Source organism: Thermobia domestica, chromosome 6 (genome assembly GCF_964235325.1).
Source record: "Thermobia domestica chromosome 6, izTheDome1.hap1.1, whole genome shotgun sequence".
NCBI lineage: Eukaryota > Metazoa > Arthropoda > Insecta > Zygentoma > Lepismatidae > Thermobia > Thermobia domestica.
The window spans coordinates 245,020,054-245,044,634 of NC_137459.1; the positions used below are offsets into that span (position 1 = coordinate 245,020,054).

General features: G+C 33.8%; 1 protein-coding gene across 1 annotated transcript in view; it reads right to left on the reverse strand.

The window, feature by feature from the left end:
- Positions 1–339: 339 nt before the first annotated feature.
- The window catches only part of lbk (leucine-rich repeats and immunoglobulin-like domains protein lambik), an 81,125-nt gene continuing 56,883 nt past the window's right edge, over positions 340–24,581 (reverse strand). The window contains exons 13-15 of the mRNA XM_081762709.1: positions 21,158–21,433; positions 12,000–12,395; positions 340–9,542 (exon numbers count right to left, since the gene is read on the reverse strand). Of these exons, the coding sequence (XP_081618835.1) occupies positions 8,893–9,542; positions 12,000–12,395; positions 21,158–21,433 (1,322 nt within the window). The 3' untranslated portion in view covers positions 340–8,892. The remainder of the gene's footprint in view (positions 9,543–11,999; positions 12,396–21,157; positions 21,434–24,581) is intronic.

Genomic DNA, 24,581 nt, shown 5'->3' on the forward strand with positions numbered 1-24,581 from the left:
GGAGACACAATAAAATGATCGTAGGTGATACAAACAACGACTGCTATCATATTGCTTAGTTTTATCTTTGTTATCTCCACTGTTACCTGCTTTTCTCATCTTGCTCGAAATCATAAAAATATGGTATCGGACAATCTTGCTGTAAGCTCCTGTATTCTTCATCCTTCCTTCTTTCTTTCGTATTTTTTTCGAAGAGATTTCAGAGTTGCTACCAAACTCATGAGATGTCAAATAGGAACTTGTTAACATCATTTACTTAGCTGAAATTAAGGCGTAGATTTCAGCCAAGTCCATAAAATGTGCATCACATTGTTGATTACTAACAAAGACACCCTAGAGTATATGTTAAAGATTTTTAATGCAGAAAACAAAGACAATTCAATTACATCAAGAAACATTTAGCCTACATAATGTAAATGAAATAGTTTCACACCCACATGTAACAGATTATACAGAACTAAGCAGTACTTGTCTATTACATAATGCTTTAAACATTTTAATTCTCAACAATCAAAACTGTAATGAAAATTATAGAGTATCACGTTCTAGGATGTTACGGTATTACATCGTGTTTTCATTAGTGATAACTAGTACACAGAATCTCTTTTCCACATGACTAACAAAATTATTTATTAATTCCGACATTTGAGCACAGAATATTTCTTACATGCATCGCATACATCACACATACTCATGTACACACACACACACACACACACGCACATAATTAGATCTCATTAGACCCCAAAGTTAGAATTATTTATACAAAGCTCTGCTTGTCGTTCAACAGGAAAAGCAGTTTTATCACATAAACATTCATTCTTTCATATATGCATTCATTCACACACATACACACATAAAACGTAAGAAGCACGCACTGTATATACATTACGCCGTTTCTCAACAGAAAAGAAATTTACTTTCTTTTAGAATAACATCTTATTTCGACACATGTTACTAGTACATTCCACTATTTTATCAGTCAATAAAAATGGCACTTGAAAAGAAATGACTGCCTCACGCAAGTAAATTTTTTCTACATATATATTTGCTGCTATGGCACTTACTTAAAATGGCCAGTTTCAAGCAATTAGCACAGTTAAGTCTCACATGTTACAGTACAAGTATTAATTGCACTTTTTTTAAATTTCCTCTAGAAAAATCTCCGTCAGCACCTTGCAGCAACAGTAAATGAAATCAGAAATCAATGTCAAGTCACATCTGATGACTGATCGAAATAAAATATGCAACTTTCCCGCGTACTATATATATATAAAGAAAAGAATTATTAAGTAAACAGCACCGTACAGAACATGTACACAAAAATCACAAGATTCGAAATTATTTGGAACTGCATCAGTCTGTTTAGTGTCTGTAAAAATTTGCGTAAACTATTTACAATTTTAAACGAACGAGGACCGGACTGTTTTTATCCCTGAATACAATATGCATATGACAAGTAAATCCAACAAAATTAACAATGCCTTGTCAGGCAAGTGGAACATTGACAAATTGACTATTTTATGTACCAACTAACAAAAAAATAATAAAATAAAAAATAAAAAAAAATAAAATAAAATCACCAATGAAATATTTTTACAATGGCACATACTATCTGATAATATGACTTCATCAAGGAATTCATTTTTCTGCTTTCATCTTTTCATAATGATTGGAAACAAGACAATCCTCTCAAATCTATACTCACAAGCAAAATGACACAACAATTCTAATTACAGATTAACAAAATAAATCCTGAAACAGAGTTCCACGCCACCTTTTCATTCACATAGTAATTTTTGTACAATTCACTTCTTCCAAAGAATGGGGAAAAAACTATACTGTATTCTGTTAGACTACAGGTATATAGGATTAAGAAAACTAGTTTACTAAGAAAACCCGATCAATTTGTATTAACCATATTTACCGAATTTATGTGACTAAAGAAATCTTACAACAGTGCCTTTTCAAATCATATACTAGGCAGTATCATATCTAAAGAAGATTTTAAGGAATGTTAATCCAGCACATTAAGTATTAGCGTTAAATGTAAGATGATAGGCGAAGACTTCACTACTAAGAATGGAAGACCATATTCTTCAGATTTAAAGAGATGATGGATATAGCAGTAGCTCACAAAATGTTAGGTGTACTGAACATGAGCATACGATTTCAGTTTTTTCTCTAATATAAACAGCGGAAAAAAAGTATTGTGTGTTACGCCTACTCAATAATTTACGAAATAAAATTTCATAACATATGCATAAGATAAAAGGCATTTAAAGAAGACACATGGCCAACGATTCTCTCTTGCGATGAAGTTTCCACGCATGAGTATTAAGTTCTCTTAGTAAAATGACTAGGTTATTTATTTAAAAAGTTACGCATAGGAATACATATTGAGTTCTATCAGTTTAAATGCTGGGTTCTAAGTTTCCATACGTAATCGGATATTTTTGTTGTCACATCAATAAAATTATTACTTCAGAAGAGTTCGTTCTATTCGTAGATATTTCTAAAGAAACATGTGACAGACAACTATTTAATATGAACTCAAAAATTGTAAAGAACGATCTAGACACTTTCTGACCTTGAGTAGTATTATTTTAGGTACGAACTTAACAATACTATTATGACCACCTACACAACACTTGCATAAGTTAATTTTCTCATGCACTAATATCACGATATCACTTCGCTGTAGAAGTGCAGCAATGTAAAGAAAGAAAAAAAAGTAATATTGCACGGTTAGTCTATTAAATTTTTATTCAAGAATTTATGTTTTGCATCACTGCTTTCGAGAAATAATAATATTAACGGACTCAGACTGTTGGAAGACAACAAATAGTATTGAAGTACACTCTTACTTCCTTCAGTAGCCTCTCTATAATTAATTTTTGAAAATTAGTGAAGGCAATTCTGTCACGAGAACTGATGAACATGTAAACATCATTTGGTAACTACAGTTGTATAATATACCCTGTTTGTTTAAGTTCACATATTTGCCTTACCATTCATCATGTTGTTACATTGATTTTTACTTTTTTTTTTTTTTTTTTGAAAAAAAAATGTATTACTATATGAAGGCTACATTCACCGTTAATGAACAAATCCCCAACAAAATATCTACATAGTATGTAAATACCAACGGAGGCACGAAAATAACCTGAAAAAGTACTGTATATTCTTGTATTTGGATGCATTATTACATGAATTATAACGGAGATTTTACGTGTAATCCATACTAGTTTGCAACACGGATAAATTAAATCAACTTCCATGGAAGACTGTTTAGTTTGACTAAAATCCAAATTATTATTACGACGAAGTAAATGCATACAATACTTTTTTTATTTAAGATGTTGCTTTAATTGTAAATTTTTTATATGTAACACCACATGACCAGACGCTCTTATGAAAAACGTGTCACAAAAAGCAATATGATAAAACACAAACAAAAACAAATCAAATTGCTCGACCATTTTCAACCATTTTGAAGTTCTCTTCTCAATGCTGACTACTTGAATTATTTTACTCTCGTACGATATGAGAAGGCACTACACAGCAAATAATTTTCAATCATACATTTTCTTTTATTAAAACGTTTAGTGAGCTACGAGAAACGAAAACAAGGAAACCTACTAGCAATACACATCTTCATAATACTGTACTCTGTTTTCTAACACCAATAATCTGAATTCTGTCATTCTAGGTTAGTATATGCCAGGTAGTTTACAAGACTATGAATTTCTGTACAATATATCGCACATAAGCTATATAATGTTTAAAGGCATCAAGTAGAAACACCTAAAAACTACTGATCATACCGTATTTATGTTCACAGCTCTATATTTATTTATGAAATGTAGCGACTAGTGCTGGCTACTAGCTCTTCAGCATGAAGTGCGTGCTGTGTTCATCTGGTGACAGTGTCCATAAACAGGGAAAACAGTTAATTCAACATAGGAAACCAACTAAATACAGGGTTTACCGCTAATTTAAAAAAGAAAAAAAAAGAAAAGAAAAGGAAAGGAAAAAAATAATTTAAGTGGTTTCAATTTTACATTTCAGATATAGCAGATAAATATAATTGTTCTTCAGCAGTAAAGAATACCGTTCATTAGAATCAAACTAAAACAATTATATATGACACAAGACCTACAAATACATCATTAATGAACTAACTTTATTTGTACTACTTAACAATGTACACTGTTAACTATTGAACAACTTCAGCTCACGTTGACAACTATTTCACATCATCAACTTCTGTTTTCTATTTTTTCTAAGTATTTGGTGCATATTCAATACGTATAACTATACCCAGTATTTATATTTGCAACACATTACTTTTATGTAAACACGTGAATAATGTAATACGAATATGTGTAAAAAAACACGCGATTTATGCAACATGGATTTATTCCGAAGGCAAATCTAGCATGACAGGAATTTAGCAGGCAATATTTAAAAGAAAAACTACACTAACAACGCAGTAATACAAACACGTTGCAAATCTGCTTAAAATTACATTAAGACAGACGTCTTAAAATCTTATAATTTCTACCACAATGTCAGTTTGTAATTTTCTTTTACCATTGACATTAAGTGAATAATACAAATAACTGCATTGTCCAAGTAATCACTAAATACTTTATATATATGGATTTGTGAAACATTAAATTGACATGTAAGGTTACAACTTTTGTCACTTGTAAATGCAGTCTTTACTGTATGTATATAAGAATATTCTTTTGGAAGTCCTGAGCAGCTAGAAAAGCCGCATCTGGACTGAGCATTGTCTTGGTTTGTTTGCACGTTAGGTGTATCAGGTTGAAATCTTCCCTATTACAATGAGTTGGATAGTTACAAGAATTGTAAATTCTCTCGAACTTGTATATGGAACACCAGAAGACTGTTACCTAATTTATTTTTCCATTAACCAGACAATTCAAATGAAGTCCAATTACTTGACAGGATTTCCAATATATATATATATATCTTTTTCCGCCAATTTGACACTTACATACTAAAGCAATTTGACGTTACACTATTACAAACATTAGACTCCTTTTAGTTTTTCACAGACAAGCACTGCAAGAAAAGTTTCACGAAGGCTTATATACAGCATGCACAGTCAATTTATTTTATACAGAAAACGCAGTCGTGTTCTAGATAAATCGAGAACTCCATAAAAGTTACATGATGGCATATGATAATAACTCCTTTTGTATTCACATGGTGAAAAACCGAAAGTCCAAAAGATTCCTTGGGCACAAAAATTCGGAGAGAGAGAGAGAATTATACATAATTAGAAGAACATGTATTTTAAGTATCAATTTTGGATTGTGGTTACACCTGATGTTGCTTTTTCTACTCTTATAGGTATATATATAATTCAATGGTTCTTTTTTAGCAGAGACTCATGGTTTGTAGCTTAATTTAGCATCAGAAGTTTAAAACATACACAAATAATTACTATTCAACCTAAAGACGGCAGAAAGTTTACCAGGAAGATTAGTTTTTTTTTTTTCTTTGGGGAGGAGAGAGAGAGATTTCTACTAGCGCATTTATATATATAAATAAAATACCCAAACATACAAAGTTTTTTTACGTCATTTTGGTAAGAATCTATATAAAAGCGCGTGAGTGCACGATAGGTTATTTTACTTTTGCACAAACAAGAGTAAAGTAAGTAAAGGCACATTTTACGATAGAACGCAAATTCTCAGTTTTCTAAACATATATTAAAATTATATATATTTTCTCCCTTTACAAACATTGTCACTCCTTCCCACGCAAAACATGAGAAGTCACATTTCTAAACACTGATAATCACGAATCAAATTGAAGTATCAGATTTCACTTTGAATCTTTCAATTTGTGAAAATAAGCTGGAAGTTACAACATTTATTTTCGGAAGAATTTATATTCTTTGATATACTCTGCTGACTAAGAACATTTACGCAATGTTGATCCACGATCTAAAGAGCGTCTTTTCACCAAAAACCGAATAATATCTTCATTTTGCATGGACAGTGAAAATATAGAAAGGGAATTAACCAGACAAACAGTAACACCGTACACTAGTTTTCCCACGCAGACGAATGTGCAAACATGAGCTTCTTCATCGGAAAAGATCAATATTCAGTATTAGAAATGCCGAAGTGTTTAAATAAGAGAAGTCTGAAATTTATAACTCTAAGGCAATTATATTGTACCTATTACGTATTCTTGTATGAGGTTTTAATGCAAAGATTATATTAATTTTGCGAATTTGTGTGCTTACTCTCAATGAAATCAGATGCAACGAAACAATAAATTTCAACCAGAAGAACGTTTTTTTTTTTTTCATTCGATTTTTTTGATATTAATTTAATTTGAGTTGTATTACCTTTCTTCACTTATGAAGTGAAAAATGATCGAACTGCACATTAAAGTTTACTTATAAAATGTAATTACTCAATAAATAATTTGTCTATTTAAGCAAGATTAGGTGCTAATATTAATATCAACCCAATATTGATGAAATTATGTCAAGATATATATATATATACACCATTTGGATCACTCATCTTATGGAAGAGTACGGAAGATTGAAGATATATATGTGTTTAAGTTAAGGAATCTATAATCCTACGGCGGCGATCTATAATAATAATATTGCTATTCTGAGAAATGTCTAAAATGCACTCTTTGTATGCTACCTAATTTGGGTAAATTTTGGCAGTCCCTTTCAAAAGGAAGAGCGTAACCAAAGAACTTAAGATACTCATCTAAAATAAGATATTCACCGCAAAAGTCGTCCCTCAATACATTTTATAGTAAGTTAATCAAAATTAAGCTTAGACTTACATAAAAAAAGTTAGTTACTTAAGGACACGAAGAACTTCGAAACGAATTTGCTTTGATGTAAAATTCGAAACTCTTAGGAGTTTAGCTCCACTCGCGCTAGTTCATTTAAAGTCAAATTCGAAACAAAAATTTTAGAATATCTGATAACCTATTCATGATTTGGATAAATTAGTAGTAGTTCCGTGGAAATCGGGATTGTTTCTTCTTCACGTCCAAAACCCAAATTTGGACCATCATAACTTTGGAACAAAATACTACGAAATATACTTTTTCATATCTCTAACAAGGGGATAAGTCTACTTATGTCTCAAATTTGGTTACGATCCGATGAGTTAACAAACTAAAGGACAAAAATTAATAGCACTTCGGCTCAGTTGGTTGCAATCTTAAATCAGAAGGAAAATGTGTTGAATTTTCTTCTTAAATTGACTTGAGATAAAAAGCCATCATCAATCAGAACTAATAATTTTGAAATAAAAACATTATTACTTCTCATTCAAATTACTAGCTTCGTTTTAAGTTATTCCTAATTCAACACTGTATTTTATATGTTATAAAATATTGCAAAAATAAAATAATAATTTACAATTTTACAACTTCCAGTACTTGAATAGTAATGTTTTTCAAAATTTGCTCATTACTGAAAAGTACGTCGCCTAAGTCGAACACGTTTAAGCAACTGACTTGAAAACGTACAGTATCACTCGACAACAAGAATAATAATGGCAAATTTTGAGTCACAGAATTTCGTACATACACTCACGCACGCACACACACATATATACACATATATACACACCACATATACAAACATATGTATTTAGTACATTCTGCACTATGTTGAAAGGGTGAAAGTACGTTATGGTGTTTGATCTGTCTGATGTACTGGAACGAACTAGTAGCAACTCAATTAATAACCCGAAAACAAGCATTCATGAACTAACCTTCAGACCAAATTTACTAAAGGAAACTGGTAATATGTGCGTTTTCAGTATTTCAACTTTCACCTGACATTTAATTAGTGATTTATTATTCAAGGAGTCTACTTTAAATACATAAGAAAACACAAAAGTTACTGCGTTTACGTTCACTGGTACGATGACAATATTATATACCTTTTTTTTCTTTTTTTTAAAATTTTCACTACACTGGAGTACTAGCATATCTTTGAATGTACGCTCTTGTCATATATTGTGTGTATCTTCTAATCCTGTTCTTTACCCCCATAAGAATGCAACAGAAAAAACGAGAGAGAAACGCACAGCAATTTATACAACGATCTTCGTCTGAAAAATAATAAGAAAATAAATACTCCGTTTGTTTACAATTCTTAATTTGAAGATAATTTTGCTAGCGTTACATGTTTGGAAATCTGACTGTGTACATATAGTCATGCGGCAAAGAATCGTTAACATATATCACAATAATTCTGTTACTGGGTGAGTGGGTTTAATTTCTACAAGAAATTGCCAACATGTAACTCTTGAGAAGGATCAGTATACACCTACTTGTATCTGGCACTAAAAACAATATACAGTGATATGACAATCACTTTATGTACAAATACATACACACACTATATGTATACAACGCGGACAGCCGTTACTTAACACATATATGAAGGTACATATGATGTATATATGTAACGTTTCCAATAACTAAGGATTATTTTACAACTCGATGTTGTCAGGAACCATACAATTTCTGAATAGCTTTCAAAATATGAAAGTATTCAGACAATTAAAAAGACATTTTTCACTGTACAAAAAAAGTTACAAATACATAATTTTTTTAAAAAGATAAAGAGTTTAAAACAACTCTCGAGAACTAATACATAGTATTGGCATTATACAAAAATGCATTGTTATAAATCTCAGAAGCACACATATCTGCTTCACTTTGTAAACAAATATGATTATCGCATAAGCTAATCAACAGCAACAATTCCATCATCGGAACAGCTTTTCAGTTACATTTTTCTTATCACACTTGAACAGGCCACAAACATTTCATTTCGATGTCCCTGTCACTGTTTAGTCATTGCGCTTTGTTAATAACACACTGCGTTGTCTGTGGAATGCAGGGAGTTAATTCGTCAATAATCTCTGGCCTGTCTTCTTCAAAATGTTCAGTGCTCACTAAGCCCCTCACTTCTTCACTCTCCTGGAAATGACTAGAACCATCACTAACTTCTGTACCAATTACATCTCTACTGGGTTTAACTTTATACACACTTGGATTTTGCTTTAGCCTTTGGTGACTTTTGCCTCCATTATGAATTCCTGACGAAGAATCTTGCCTACAATTATGTTGCGAAATAAATCTAGGAAGTGTATGATACGGCCGCGTTTCCGGGTGACTGGATGAGGAGCTTGGTAATGGTTGAGACCACCGAGTAACATCACTGGCAGTAAGCTGGGAATGGTCATTGTATGGAGGTGCCACACATGTAATAATGGGACTGTTGTGTAGATGCGTGGCATAGACTTCCAACATAACAGGTTTTTTACACCGCTCATGATTAGTTGGCTGGGGGTGGAATGTATGCAACACTGGTGATGTTCCATTGTTTACATATCCAGAATGTACTATGGAAGCATCTGCGTTCTCTGTCGAACACGAATGTGCACATGGAATACCATTTTGCACTTCGTGATTTGATATATTTATACTTTGGATACTTCCACCTGCAGAAAAAAACAAAAATTCAAATCTCAGCATAATAGTAAATTTTACGATAAAAATAAACAAATCTATACAAGCGTAAAGCAAACAGAATACACGTCTTATTGAAAATATTTCGCCGTTTATATAATGGCGTTACATATACAGCGGTTAGATCGATTACTAATAGTATGTATTATTAAAAGCTAATATTTTGTTAGCTATGTTGTATCTTGAAATAAAATATCTCATTTAACAAGCTAAAACTTCCATTAAAAAAAAAATGATAAGTACAAGTAAATAATGAAATAACCAATCGGCGAGATGAGATGGGTGGAAATGATGGAGAAATACCCAAGACAAACCACCACAAAACTTATGTCAGAATCAATCATGAAACTAGGACACAAGGTCCCGGGGGTTCGACTCCCAGTGAGAGAACACCGAAATTTGAAAGCATGGTGATTAGGATTCCACATGAAACTGTACGTTCATGTTTGAAATATCCTCGGTGCTAAGGAGGGATGCTAAATTTCTAAAGCGAAAGTCATATTCTATCATATACCCTATGCTTCATCCTGTTTGATGTTTATCCTCAAACTCTTGATAGGTACTTTGTTCCAAGATATTGACGAAATGCATATAATTATTTACATTAGGAAATAAATGTTCTCCAAGGATTTCAAAAAATAAAAAAAGAGAGAAAAGGACCAAATAGAAATTAACGAAGTATTAAGAGATTCGGTTGGTTTAAGCAAGTAAGAAAAACAAAAGATATACAAATAAAACATTTCAGATATGGTGATTTTAGAGAACACTTTATACACATTCCGCAAGGCTTGTGAACATACGCTATGTATTACATTGCCAAAGGGGTTTGTACAAAAATAAAATAACACTAGAAACAAACTGTTTTAATTTATTATGCTATAACTTGCTAACGAAAATTCAACCGCCGATCAAATTAGAATTTCAATTTAGAAGGGACAACTCGATATACTGGAGTTTGAATTACAAGAAACTTGAAAATTAGAAACAAAGTGGGCTAAAGCCTATGCACCTGCTAAGAGGTAAAAATTAGTTATTTCTAAGCATCTCTGTGAATAATTTTAATATAACTTAAAATAAATGAATGCGGTTATTGAAGTTTACGAAGTTTTCCAAATTCGAAATATGACTGATATGTTGCAAAGATAGATAGATAGATAAAAAAAAAAAGCCAAAACCTTATTATTAATCGTATAACACTATGAAAACATTTGTTTTGCATATAGAGTACTTGGGGAGACAAAATTCGACACAATTTGTATACAGGCATCCCACCAGCTCTATACAAAGATATCTAATATTCACAAATAACAACTTGTTTCTACCTTCAATTTCCTTTTCGCACTCATAGGTTGTATTGATTGATACCTAGACTTCCAAAAGGCCTCAAACGACAAAGCAATATATGCCTTTGTTGGCTACAATCTTACCTAATAGTGAGTAGAAAGCTTCTGAAAGAAAAGTGGGCGTTCACTTTTGTTTTCGACATAATACTATATATTTGATACAATTGACTTTTATTTATATATATATATATATATATATATATATATATTATTGCTAGTGGAAATGTCCGTTTTTCGCAGAGAAGGATTAAAGCTTAATGAAAGTAGAACCGGAAATTTGAATATAGTAGAAATTGCTCATCTTCTGAGTGGAATTTTCGAAAACGCTGACATGCATATTTGCTAAGAGTTAATATACCGAATTTCACCTCTACCTTTTCGAATTCTGACATTGGGCATTTTCTGAATGAAGTACCGGAAATTTATATATTCCAGAAATAGTCCCTTTTTCCTACTTTAGGTGCAAAATTTTGGAAAAAAAAAAAACTAAAAAAAATATTTCTTACGAGTTACATTACCCAATTTCACATCTCCAACTTAAGCGAATCCATACATTGGGCATTTTCTCAATACATAATTGAAAATTTCAATATTATACTCTTCCCACCTTAAGAGTGAAGTTTTCGAAAATACTAAGACACGTATTCTCTTAATTTTAGTTAAGAGTTTAAATACAGAACTTTACTCCTCCAACATGAGAGAATCTTTACGTCCGGCATGTACTGAATAAAAAGTTGAAAATTTCAATATTCCAGAAATTCACCTTTTTTCTCCTGTACGTGTGGATTTTTTACAAACGTTGAAAGCCATTAGAAGTTTATATGCCGAGCTTCAACTTCAAGGATGGTCAGATACTTTATTCTTGAAGAAAGAGAGAAAAAAGCTCTCCTTTACTACAACCCCTTATACATATTTTAAAAAGCCTTTTCTTATCCCTTGCTTTCGTGACAAAATGAGTTTTCTGTCCAAATTTCACGTTCCTACCTATAGTAGTATGGCCTGGGGGTTAATAAGTGAGTCACCTCTATTCTTTTATGTATATGATAATTATTAAATTAATAAAATTTTAGGACATAAAACTCATACCTGTAATGGCGTCTCCTAACACCAGACACTGCTGGACATCGAGAGCTTCTCCAGGCAGAAGGTCATCACTACTACGCTTTGCTGAGTCCCCAACACCACTATCTTTTCCACTAGAATGTTCTGAGTTTGTATCAAGATATAGTTGTGGTGCAGAGCCGTTATACTCTCCTTCAGTAGGAAGCATTGTCACTGTATTTGGATACGGAGGAACAGTTGCTGAAGGTCCCGTGGTACTTTCACTACTGTTTGCCGCCGAGAAATCAGATGCATCGGCCGTCCTCTTGCGTGTTTGATAAATAATCACTACCCACACTACTGATGTTCCAACAGCACAGCAAACAACCGTTATAACAATAATTCCAGTGATAGAATCATCATTTTGTACTGAATTGGATGCTAGAAAATAAATAAAGAATATATATATATTAAAATATATGTTTTACATTTTGAAAATTTTCAGTACTATGCCTTTCAGAAGTAGCATATTTATCTACAAAAGTTATTCCTCACTAGTCCCTATTGATTCTATAAAAACACTAACTATAAAAGAATCAAAAGGAAAATAATATAGCACATGAACAGAAAGAAACAAAAATTAATATTGGTAAAATAAAAAGACTGGAATGATTTAAAGGAGCTAACTGAGAGTAAAGAGAAGCAAGAAATTGTCAGTAAATTTTCTACTTTAATTGAAGCGAGTTTCTACCATTAGAATCACAAGCATACGCGTTTGTGTCTGTCGATTCTGTATGAGTGTACACCTGTGAGCAAACTATTTTGCACATACGGTGATTTATGGTTTTTCCTTTTCAGTTATTACATTTACACAATAGCAATATTGCATGTATGGAAACGTTTCTAAAAGTTTACAGAATAATAAAAACATATGCAGAAAACAAACTTAAGCTCGACTGAGTATCCTGACAACCATACTTTCGAGGGACTTCTGTAGCTACAGGAGGCAAAGAAACTGAAAAATCGTCATTAACTTCCAGTAAGAGAATTTGAATCAAGGGACTAGAACTGAACCCAAGTATTGCATTTCTTGTGTCTATATCGTCTACCAAATATCAGAGTTTCTACAAAATAATCTTTGTGATGATTTTTAGGTGCCAGGCCAAAAATTTTCCCTGACTGGTGGCATTAAATATGATAAAGATTTACTAATGAAGAACGCGTGTGAGAACTAAACAAAGGCTTGATTAATAATATTTGGATAAGCAAATATGTAAACTAACTAAAGAATTGCTATTTGAGCTATTGAATAAATTTTATAGGACATATTTAAATTAATATACATTAATAGAATACTTAAAAATTTCTTTTTCAGAAATTGGCCACCCTTCTTCCCCAACGACATGTAATATTACTATTTTTAGAAACGTTCCAAGATATTGGTTCAACCAATTTCAAAGAAAATAAGACAGGCTCCTTAAAATCTAAAAAGAAAAACACCACTAATTTCTTTAATGAGATATTTGAATCAATTTTCCCTCAAATTTCATAAAAATAGGATATTGAACGAATGTTTTACTTTTGCATATGCAAGCATCATATTTATAAAGGTTTGAGAATAAAGATTTAGGGGAGGGGACGTTAGAGCTGCCCATACCAATTCCTTAGCCTCCATTTTCATTTTCAACTGTATAAAATTTATGTTAAATGTAGAAAACTTATATTGTATAAAATATGAAAAAAATAAAGATAAATAGTATTACATACGGCAATAGCTAAGTATCATTACATGAAATGTACTACCAGCAATAACTATGTTTATCTACTTATTGTTTTAAAACTGTTACACTAATAATTTTCTTACACATTTGTTTAATATATATATATATCGTACAAAACATTAAAATGTACAGGAAGCATTAAACGATATTACAACACAGTGACTTAGATTGATCACTTCAGATTTTTCATCTCACTTTCAATGGTTTCTGATTCCAATTTTTGTTTCTTTTGAAGTTCATCTCCCTTTTTACTAGTTCTTTTAGCGCAATTATTTTCCTAATAGCGCAAGTACTTCCTGAGAACTTTCATTTTCTCTTTCTTTTCTTTCTTTGTTTTTTTTTTCTTTTTTTTCTAGAGCCCAATAATATCTTATTCTCGCATTTTTTACAGAAGCTATGAGGTCTGGATTGAAGTACTGCGACTTCTTATTCCGCCTATGTATGCCAAATAAGCTACCAGTTGTCGTTGGGTTACTGAGAAAGTTTCTTACAAGATTTCTACCAATAAACTTTTGTTAATAGATAAAACAGACTCTACACTTGCATTTCCAATATCATTTTCAGAACACACCATAAGTGTTTGAATTCACTTTTTTCCATCTATAACGGATCTGTAAGGCTCCTTAAGATTGTTTTTTCTTTCTTTCTTTTATCTGGATCGAAATAAGACGTCAACACACTTTTAGACTGTTGGCAAAAATATTTATATTCTTTGTTAACTAGTTCTTCTTTGACATAATCGAGACGAAAGAACCGATGGAGTATTTCCAAGCATTTATCATCCTCATCTTGACAATTTCAGGTATATGTAAGATAATTTCGGGATCAAAGCACGACATAGCATACGAGTATTATTTTAGGAGACTTTTCAAGTATTTTTAGCACTGCGTGTTAAAAACAAGACTCCGGGAAGAGATTAACATCCTTTTAAGATTCCTGTGCTGGGATGCTATCAGGCTTTGTCACTAAGAAACTACATACATGTTACAAAAAAGTTACCACCATAGTTTCATGATATAATATATTGAAAGTTCGGTACCGAAAATGCCAACAACAGTGTATGTTTGCTACGGCACACTGGAAGCGTGTTTTGCTCTCAGTTTGCTTCACTGGTCTCCCGCATTTAAATTTTCGGCTTATCTCAATAAGAAAAAAAATCCATTTCCTAAGCAAATATCATTAAATTTGCTTGATTTCCAGTTTAATTACTGATTTCCTGACTTCTTCACATCATTTCGTTTTCTCTGACTTTTCCACTATTTCTCTGATTTCCAGATTTGTAGTAACAGCGAAACATATATTGGCTTCTGTAATCAAAATTTCATATATATATATATATATATATATATATATATATATATATATGGACATAAACTGAAAAATCCTTCTTTAGAGGATCTAGACGACGCACTGCAACTAGAAAAGCTAAATGTATTATAAAAATACGAGCTCATTTGAGTGTAGTTTCCTTGTGTGAATAAGCAGTGATTGCGTAGTAAAGCACGAAGTATTTTGACCCCAGGTTGAATCCAATTCGATTTTCTTACAAAACAGTAAGACACATGTAACATCAGGGTTGGCTGGTTTAAACCTAAAAACGAAAAATGATCATAAAACTGCAAGTGTTCGTAAAATCTTGATGAACACACATTTGTGGGTTATCGGGTGTCACTCCTGCATATTATTCGTATTATATTCAGACCTAAATTTCCCATTCATTACTCAGAGATATTATACTACAAAAGCAACTTTTATATATATATGTAAGTTTATGAATGTTTCGTTTGTGATTTTTTAGTAGTTCGTTATTACTGTTATGCAATTGCAATCAAAGAAAAATTCTGAATATTGTATCGTTTTAATAATGTTTACTATTGATAAAATACATCGAAATACCGTACTTTTTAGGGGGGGGGGGTCATACAAACCTTACGAGAGGCATTTACTGAAATCAGAAGTATCTTTGGTATCTATTTATGTATAAATGGGTCAGAGCCAAACTGGACTCAAATAATTCGTATCTTTATTCATTTTTCTTACTGATATGCAAATTAAGTCGTTGAATTTCTTTAACTTGGACTAATAAAAGTCGTAGTAAACTAGCTTATTTAGTTCTTCTGTACTCTGCAGTATTTTGAAATTGTCCATATGTAATTCTGTATAATGGTTTCACTTGTGCAACTGTTTATCTTTCTGTCCTTCTCAAATGATTCTTGACAATTAGACAATTATATTAAAAGTATGTAAACATCAGTACAACGTATCAGGAGTCCTTCGTGAGTGAGTCGGCAGATGTATCGCATTTGTGGCCAATTAGTCCCGGTTTCGAATTCAAATGAAGGACAATTTGTTTCGGATGTAAGTCGAGGAACGGTTTGGACTCCGCTTTAAGCTTATGTGATCTCTTCCAGCATAACCCGGTTGTTGCATAATAACGCCAAAGTGAAACCAACTTATTTCTGTCCACATGTGATATACATATATAGAGCAAATTATTTAAACAAACAAACAAACAAAAAACAAAACAAACACACTTGTTTAAACAAAAAAAAAAGTTTAAACCAAGAAAACCGGTTTTTTTGGTTTTTTCAATAAAAAACATGGTTTTTGCCAACCCTATGTAACATTATTATATTAATAAGAACTGAAACTATAAAAGAAGAAAGTAAAGTGATTCAACTTTTTCCTTAAACGTGACAAATTTAATTTTTGCCCAATGAATTATGCAATAAGTATATAGGTGTACCTTGCAGCTCATCACGACAGCAAGTCGGGATAAAGTAAATGCTACGTTGTCGGTCCAGCGGGTGCATCCTTTTATTAAAGATGACTGTTAACAGGGTAAGCGTGCTTTCCTTCAACTCCCGCTGACACCGTTGACATTTCAATGCTGAGCCAAAACAGTGAAGCAACATAATACAAGACTGATACATATATATATACAGGGTGTAAAGAAAGGTTGTTTACAACGCTTGGGAGGTGATACTACAAATGAAAACAAGTAAAAATGTCTATGTAACACAATGTCCATCTCGGCCTCCTAACCGAGTTACGGACGTCCAAAAGGGTGGGAAAATGAACTTTGAAGGCTAATTCTGGCAAAAAGACAAGAGATAGAAGGGCGGTGTTAGGCGGCCCACACAGACTCTCAACATGGGCTATCCAAAGGTACTAAGATTACATGTGTACAAGGCGAGCGCAAGGGACATACATCCTCTCACCTCACTTTGCCCTCATAACGTCCGCGGCATGCTTCGCATCCTTTGGGGAATCCCTTGCGCTCGCCTTGTACACATCTAATCTTAATATCTTCGGATAGTCCATGTTGAGTGTCTGTGTGGGCCGCCTAACACCGCCCTTCTATCTCTTGTCATTTTGCCAGAATTAGCCTTCAAAGTTCATTTTCCCACCCTTTTGGACGTCCGTAACTCGGTTAGGAGGTCGAGATGGACATTGTTGTTGAGTTGAGTTGAGTTTAACGTCCCGTTCAGCAGCGAGGCTATATGAGACGTGGACCTACTGTTTAACATGGAATCCGAACCACATAAGCTCCGGCCAGGAATCGAACCCGGGTCTCCCGCGCCAGAGATGGACATTGTGTTACATAGACATTTTTACTTGTTTTCATCTGTAGAATCACCTCCCAAGCGTTGTAAACAACCCTTCTTTACACCCTGTATATAAAAGCCCACAACTTATGGTGTTGCAAATTCATGTGTTGATCAGAAATCATCAAGTTGAACGTAATCCATCTAACTGGTCCAAACTCTTCATAGATTGGAAAAGTCAGTTTCTAATTATTCGTAGTAGCGGTTGAGAGCTTTTTTCCATTCATACATGGAATGGCCCAAAAGTATGTATACAGGCCGGCATCGATAAAGTATGACATTTTAATTTATTAAGATAATTAATTTATTTGCTTTGGTTTGTTCCGAGCTTAAGATATAAGTGAAAATAAATTAAAAATAGATAAGGAAGAAACTAAGTCAGTACCTATATGGATAACAATAAGTAAATGATATAAAATGTCATGACCGATCAGTACGGGACTGTATACTTACTTTTGGGCCACTCTGTACTATAAGCTGTGCCTGCAATTCTTCATCACTGCGGGTTATGACGAAATAAACTCTGCCGACGAGAGTAAACAGAATCACGCGGAACGTACATTTATGAACAACTGCGATATGGAAATTGTTGACGGATTGACTCCATTCACGAACGAGTGAGATAATCGCTAGCTATCTATTGCAAGAAACCGAATTCAAAACTTCGTTTCGTTCAAAGGTTCCGTCGAGAAACGGACGTTACAATATTATAAGACCCGCTAACGTGATCCTAATATGAACCATACTTGGGGGCTACTTTTTATTTTCTTTGTTCCATCTGAGGCGCAGTTTGTTCAATGTGCGTAAGTCAAACATTTTTTAAATCTTTGTTCTATTCTGCGTATCCTGCTTCTTGCTTCATGTATCTAAGCCTATTAAAGCTTAAGCAATGAGCATTTCAAAGTAACTCTTATGAAATATGAATATATATTTTTCTGAAAATCGGCCCACTACCAACGACCTTACCTTGCAGAATGGGCATCGGTATTCCTATACTTTCAGTCTGGAATTAGTATACTATAAGCCTAGCTACCCCTATCTGTTTCTTTTTACGTAACAACTCATACATTTTTCCTGATCGGATGAAACATACTCGCGGGGCGAATCTGGCTTATCACTTCATAGGCAACACAGTACAACTACCAAAAAAGGAAGAAAACAAAGTTGTTTTAAACCTTTATATGTAACACATTAAACTGATATTGTACACTTTCGCATGGATTATTTTTATCGATTCAGGTAGATTCATTCACGTTTCATTCACGTACAGCATTCACGTTTGTACTTCGTCTTGCATATTTTATCGCAACAGCATAAAACCGTTGATATGGCATATGTGACTGTTCCAGTAGCTCTCTACATAACACCACTATTGTAGCAAACACTGGCACTGCAGCAGTAGTTTGGCTTCGGCAATCTGGGCTAATTCAAGAGGTAAATATCCCATTGATTAAAAAAAAAAAAATCATCGGAAAGTTCTATATTTGTAAGCAAGGGGACTCCTATACTACCCACACTCCCTGTCATATTAGAACGGAAATTGATTCAAAAGACACTCTTCATTCAAGCGATCAAAGGGTTTCAGTATCATGACTTACTTGCTAAATCCGATGTTTACGTTAGCGATATTATACTAATGAATTCAATTTTGTTTTCATATAGGAAAGGGTAATGTTAACTGATCATTTTAAGATAAAAATGATTCTGAGATCCATCGAACGTTAAGAAGAGGAAAATCGAAATGCACTTTTCGGAAAAGAACAATGCCGGTAATGTAAATTTTATGGTATGTAATCCAACGAAAGGGAGGTACTGTGCCTAATTATGCGTACTCGAACACCACATACATATTCCTCCAAAATATTTTAAATGACAGTTAACTACAGATAGTGCCCGCTCCGAGCGCTTTCAGCGTCGTAATACTGTGCTACTCCCCTGTCTATTCTCTATCGCTCTCTCCTGTTCATGCCCTTTCACTGACAAAAGCACCTTTGCATATGTTGAGGCATCGCTTCATTTCATTAACTTTTATGGGATAAGTAATTTTTCGGTTATTATTCCTCTGCAGTTCAGCCGATTTCAGGGCTCATAGTGGTCTGGTCTCTTGTAAATAGTTGAAAAGTGACCAAAAGCACACGAAAAAGTGACCAAAATCTCATCATGCCCCTCTTTTTTCCTTTGTCAATTTCTCCATCACCTCTCTCTTCGTTTGTTGTTTTGTTTCTTCTTTCCTTTTTTACTTTTTTTCTTTTTGAGCTTCCTCCATTCATAGGTTTTTTAAGTATGCTTTGTAGTTACGGTAAGCAGACTTAGCAGATGTAAGAAGCTTCTGAGTAAGTGGAACCAGTTCTGGCCTATTTCCGAATTTCTTCACCCCAGACATTATATTTACCTTAGCATTGAGAGTTCTCAAAGCAATGAAATATTCAAATTCATCACCTACTCTTAAGAAGAACATACAAGAAGCATAACACAAGACGAACATGATGAACAACACAAACACACACACACAACATTAAGCGGAGCGTTAACTATTACGAGAGAAAACTAAAAGACTTCTATGATAAAAGAGAGAATAGGCCTACACAAGAAGGGTTTTCAACTCCACCTTGAGATCTTAAGCATCCACCAACCATCTACTGTGCTTTAGAAAGAATAAAAGGTGAAGTGAGAATAAAGCTGACTGTTTCACATGTGGCAGCAAGTACTGAAGCTTTCAGAAGAGTAATGAGAAGTTTCTGCCTTTTCCCATTTATTTTTATAATATTTTTCTTAGAAAACTGCCAATGCAAAACATAAATCACACGAAAAAGTCACTTTACTTCCCAAAAAGGTAACTTTTAGTGACAAATTTGGAAAAAAAAAAAGTAACTTTTAGTGACCAACTTGAAAAAAAGTAACTTTTAGTTAAAAAAGTGACTCGCTATGAGCCATGCGATTTCATTTCATTATCGAAGTCTTCTACGAATGATTCTAACCGTCATGCAAAATTTCGACCAGATCTGTGAAGGAGGCTAAAAGTAAAACGTTAGGAATGTGTTTTATTTTTCTTGGAAAATGGAGCTCCGCTTAATAATTATTATAACAGCTCAGCTTTAGTAAAATTAACTAAGCAGCAACGTAATCTTGAGTCATGTTAAAATAATGTATATTTTTTTGTGAAAACAAGGCTTAGTGTGAGTAATAGCTCATGTGCCAGATTGTAGACTTGACTTGTTTTCTATTTATTTACTTTTACTTCTCATCTTATGTCTTACAGATAGTGTGCTATGATGCAGATATATGAAGTAACATTCTATTTGTCCAACTTGTCTGTCTGATGTACACATTCCAATTTTTAATTTCGATCTACATAAAAAAGAAGAATGAAAAGAACAAAAACTGATTTTTTTCTTAGTTTAAGGTCGTACGGTGTGTCCTTTAGGCTAAAGGAGAAGAATGATGAATGAAATGATTGTGGAATTCAATTTTTGTGCTCTCCCATCGGGAATCGAACCAAGCGTTACGTGCATAAGAAAAATAAAAAGAGAAGTTACAGTAGCGAATATAAGCATGTCCAAATCAACCCTTCATGTTAGAATCCTACTTCAAACTACTCATTCACGTTAAAATTCTCTTTCGTAACACCGATACTTACCTGAAAATGTTACGTATGTGTAAAATCACGGAAGAACATTATAGAAAGTGGACACATTACGGGGCGCTGAATGCATTACGGAGTTCGGATTCTACCTTAAACGGCAAGTCAATGTCTCGAATACCCTCGCTGCTGAGAACATACGCTTAAAACCAACAAATAAAGAAATTAACTTACCTGGAATAACGGTTAATTTTGCGTATCCTCTTTCCGTTCCTAACGGATTTGACAGTTCACATTCGTAAGTGCCAGTATCCGCTAACATGGTATGCATTATAATCAACAGTTCGTTATTGCGTGCGAATTGGTGTCTCTCCGTTGTCACGACAGCTACACCATCCTTACTCCATGTAAGCTTCGGTGTTGGTGAACCTGCGGCTTTACACTCCAATACTACATTCTCTCCTGCTATAGTTTCTTTGCTTTCCATTGGTTTCTCAAACGATGGTGTTTCTACAGAAACAAAAAGGACATGCTAGTCACTCAAAATGGAAAGAAAGATGATTATCAATAATAAAAATTATGATTAGACACATAAGAATTATGGATACAGCTTCGCTCAAATGACACCTGACTTGAAGCATCCCCTAAGTTAAATGCCCCGATTTTTTATTTAAAAGAATAAAGGAAAACATTGTCACAATAAATAAATGACGATATACAGTTGGTCATTAATCATAATTGATTTAAAGGAATTAGATATGAACATTACTAACGCCATATCCAAAATATCGTGCAAAGAAATCTTAACCCCCTTCAATAAGTCATTCTTTTTCGCATTTTTCCAAAGTAAATGGGATATAAGATAAATACCACATGGAAAGGTCATTAGTAACACTGATTTGCAAAATACCAGTAAAATCATTAAAGATATTTTCGAAAAAAAAAATGTTCCCACAAAACTCGCCAACATTAGTCAACTAGCCTTTGTTGGTTTTTTTTTTTTTTACACAAAAAATAATACTTTAATGCAAGAATCATTAGCAATTGATACATGTAATACGAAAATATTATCTGTATTATATACCTCTCTGCAGGCAGAGTTCAAATCAGTGTTCAACAGACTCATTTCTTAATCAGCTGTACACACAAGTTAAGAACGAGAGTTTCCCAGTTTTTTCTAAGTCCTCCTGAACAAATTTGCTCCCTCCTCATTCTTACAAATGACTGATCAAGATACAGGAGTGTGTCGAAACATTCGACACTTTCAATTCTATACTATTCTGACAAGTAAATAGACACCCACAGAAAAACACGGTTTCAAGGAAACATCGAACGAATGTGAACGGCCAGTAAATATGACGTAGGTGGTACTGTGAGCATGCAGTACAAGTAGCATGTAGAGTGGGCGTGGCTGTCACAAGAGTATGGAATTCCCTCGAGGTCACAATTGGGCATCGAAACTGTAGCAAAAGTGAGCGCACTATGTTTGTTAGTAATTTTTAATATGATTATACTGCAGTTCAAAACTAGACAAAAAGACATGTGTAGACCAAGATTAGGTCGACTGGAACAAATGCTACGCCTGAAATGTGCCTTTCTCTGGAGTGAAAGGACACAGCAACCCGAATCTGCATTGGAACCGAAATTGACAGAGCAGCACGGACCCTTCTGCAGTATTTGCATAGTGCGGGTGTATATCGACATTGCCAGAAATAAGTACATACAAAATTACAAATAACATATAACTGAGCCGACGCTATGTGCAACAAACCACAATATATTTGGAACAATGTTGTACTTTCTGATGAAAGTTGATTTTGCCTACTTTCGGACAACAGTCGATTATAAGGTGGAAGCGATCGATGGAACACAATTGATAGTAATATTATCTTACGGCGTAATAGTGTCGGGTGCAATTTGGGAAGATAATCGTAGTAACCACGTTTTTCGCGAGGAGCACATCAAAGTTGGGAATTACATCGAGGTATTGGATGATGGATTTTTTGAAATAAGCCAACCACTGCGGGGCAACACACAATTCATGCATAATGGAGCACCGTATCATAGAATAACGCTGACCACCCGTAGGAAGAGGCAAAATGATGTTTAAAAACCGGGAGACAATTTCTAAACAAAATGTTTGGCATCCCACCTAGAAATCCACAAATGGCTAACAGACGAGACTTACTTAAGGTACTATATGACGAATGCTACCATCTGTCACATGATGTCATTAATCATTAATGGATACTGTATCACGTAGGGTTGAAGTTTTGCGTGCGCCCAGCAAGTTTTAATTTCAGCATCAGAAATGGTTCCTTCTGTGCACTGGTACACATCAGCAGCGTTGTCCTTTTTTTCTTTTCTTTACATATGTCAACGCACTATATATGCAGTGATGTAAGTAAACATAACAAATTTTAAAATGTTCCCCGATGCACTACATTAGTAAATAAAGCTGAGGTCCTGTTTATCCTTATAGTTACTTGAAAGTAAAAACAGTTTTCATCTCGCTTTCGAAACCGTAATGCTCGGTTACAGTTTAAATAAAAAGGGGAAGCAGTCTTTCTACAGTACTGGGTGTCCCATATAAAACCGGTACGCCTGTACTGGACGACAAATACATTGAGAGGATGCAAAGGACGTAACGAAACCGAACCCAGTGTAACATATACTAAATTGTGCTGACAGTGCCCTCTACTTATATCCAAAGATCACTGTGCTTGTGTGATCATATTATCAGTACCATGTGCTAATTCTTGAGAAGAGGTATTTTGCTTCGCATTTATAATGTTCGCTTTGAGTTGATCAAAGCTTTCCATAAATAAAAATCGCAGCATGGTAAGTCCGGTGATTGAACAGGTCATAGGCCTTTGCAACAAGCCTGTTCTTGGAAACGCTGAAACCTGCCATTCTTAAGGTGGTTATGTGTCCGGTCGAATCATCTTGTTAAATATGTCATACTGCTTTTTATTTCCAGTTAACTATGCACGTAACAACTCAAGTATCTCCTGATATCTTGCGGTACTCATAATCAACTCAGTGAAAAATGAAGAACAAAAAATGCACATTCATGACACAAAACACCAAATGGCTATCTTTTTCGGGTAAAGAGGTTATTTATATACAATATGATAGCATTCTCGAAAAGATTTTAAAGTTCTTAGAGTAAACATAACCTGATAAGATGAAACAACGCTTCGTCTTTCAGGAAAAAGAGAATGGGATTCAAATAATCAATAATGATCTCAGACAAGGGCCAACTACAATAAGAAACTCATTTAGCTTTGCCATGTCCTTTTAATTCATGATCTACGGTCACCGATATACTCCAAAATGAAGCTTTTCTAACACTCGATGCCATGATGAGTGGAATATACTAACTTGCTGAGATAATCACCATACCAAGTTTCTAGAGCTTTCGGTTATGTCACTGCGAATTTTGTCGAGCACCACCGCAGTCTTCACTTTCGGAAGATAATTTCTTCTCTTAATCACAACAAAAGCTGTTACCCTCTATTTCCTATATGTATATTGATTGTTTTGGTTACGGAGGCCTTTTTGAAATCCAGATATTTTGCAGCAACGTTCTTTACCCTTCTTAGGGGAGCACGTCCTACATAAAATTCCGGGAGATCGATTCGTTCAAGTGAAAACT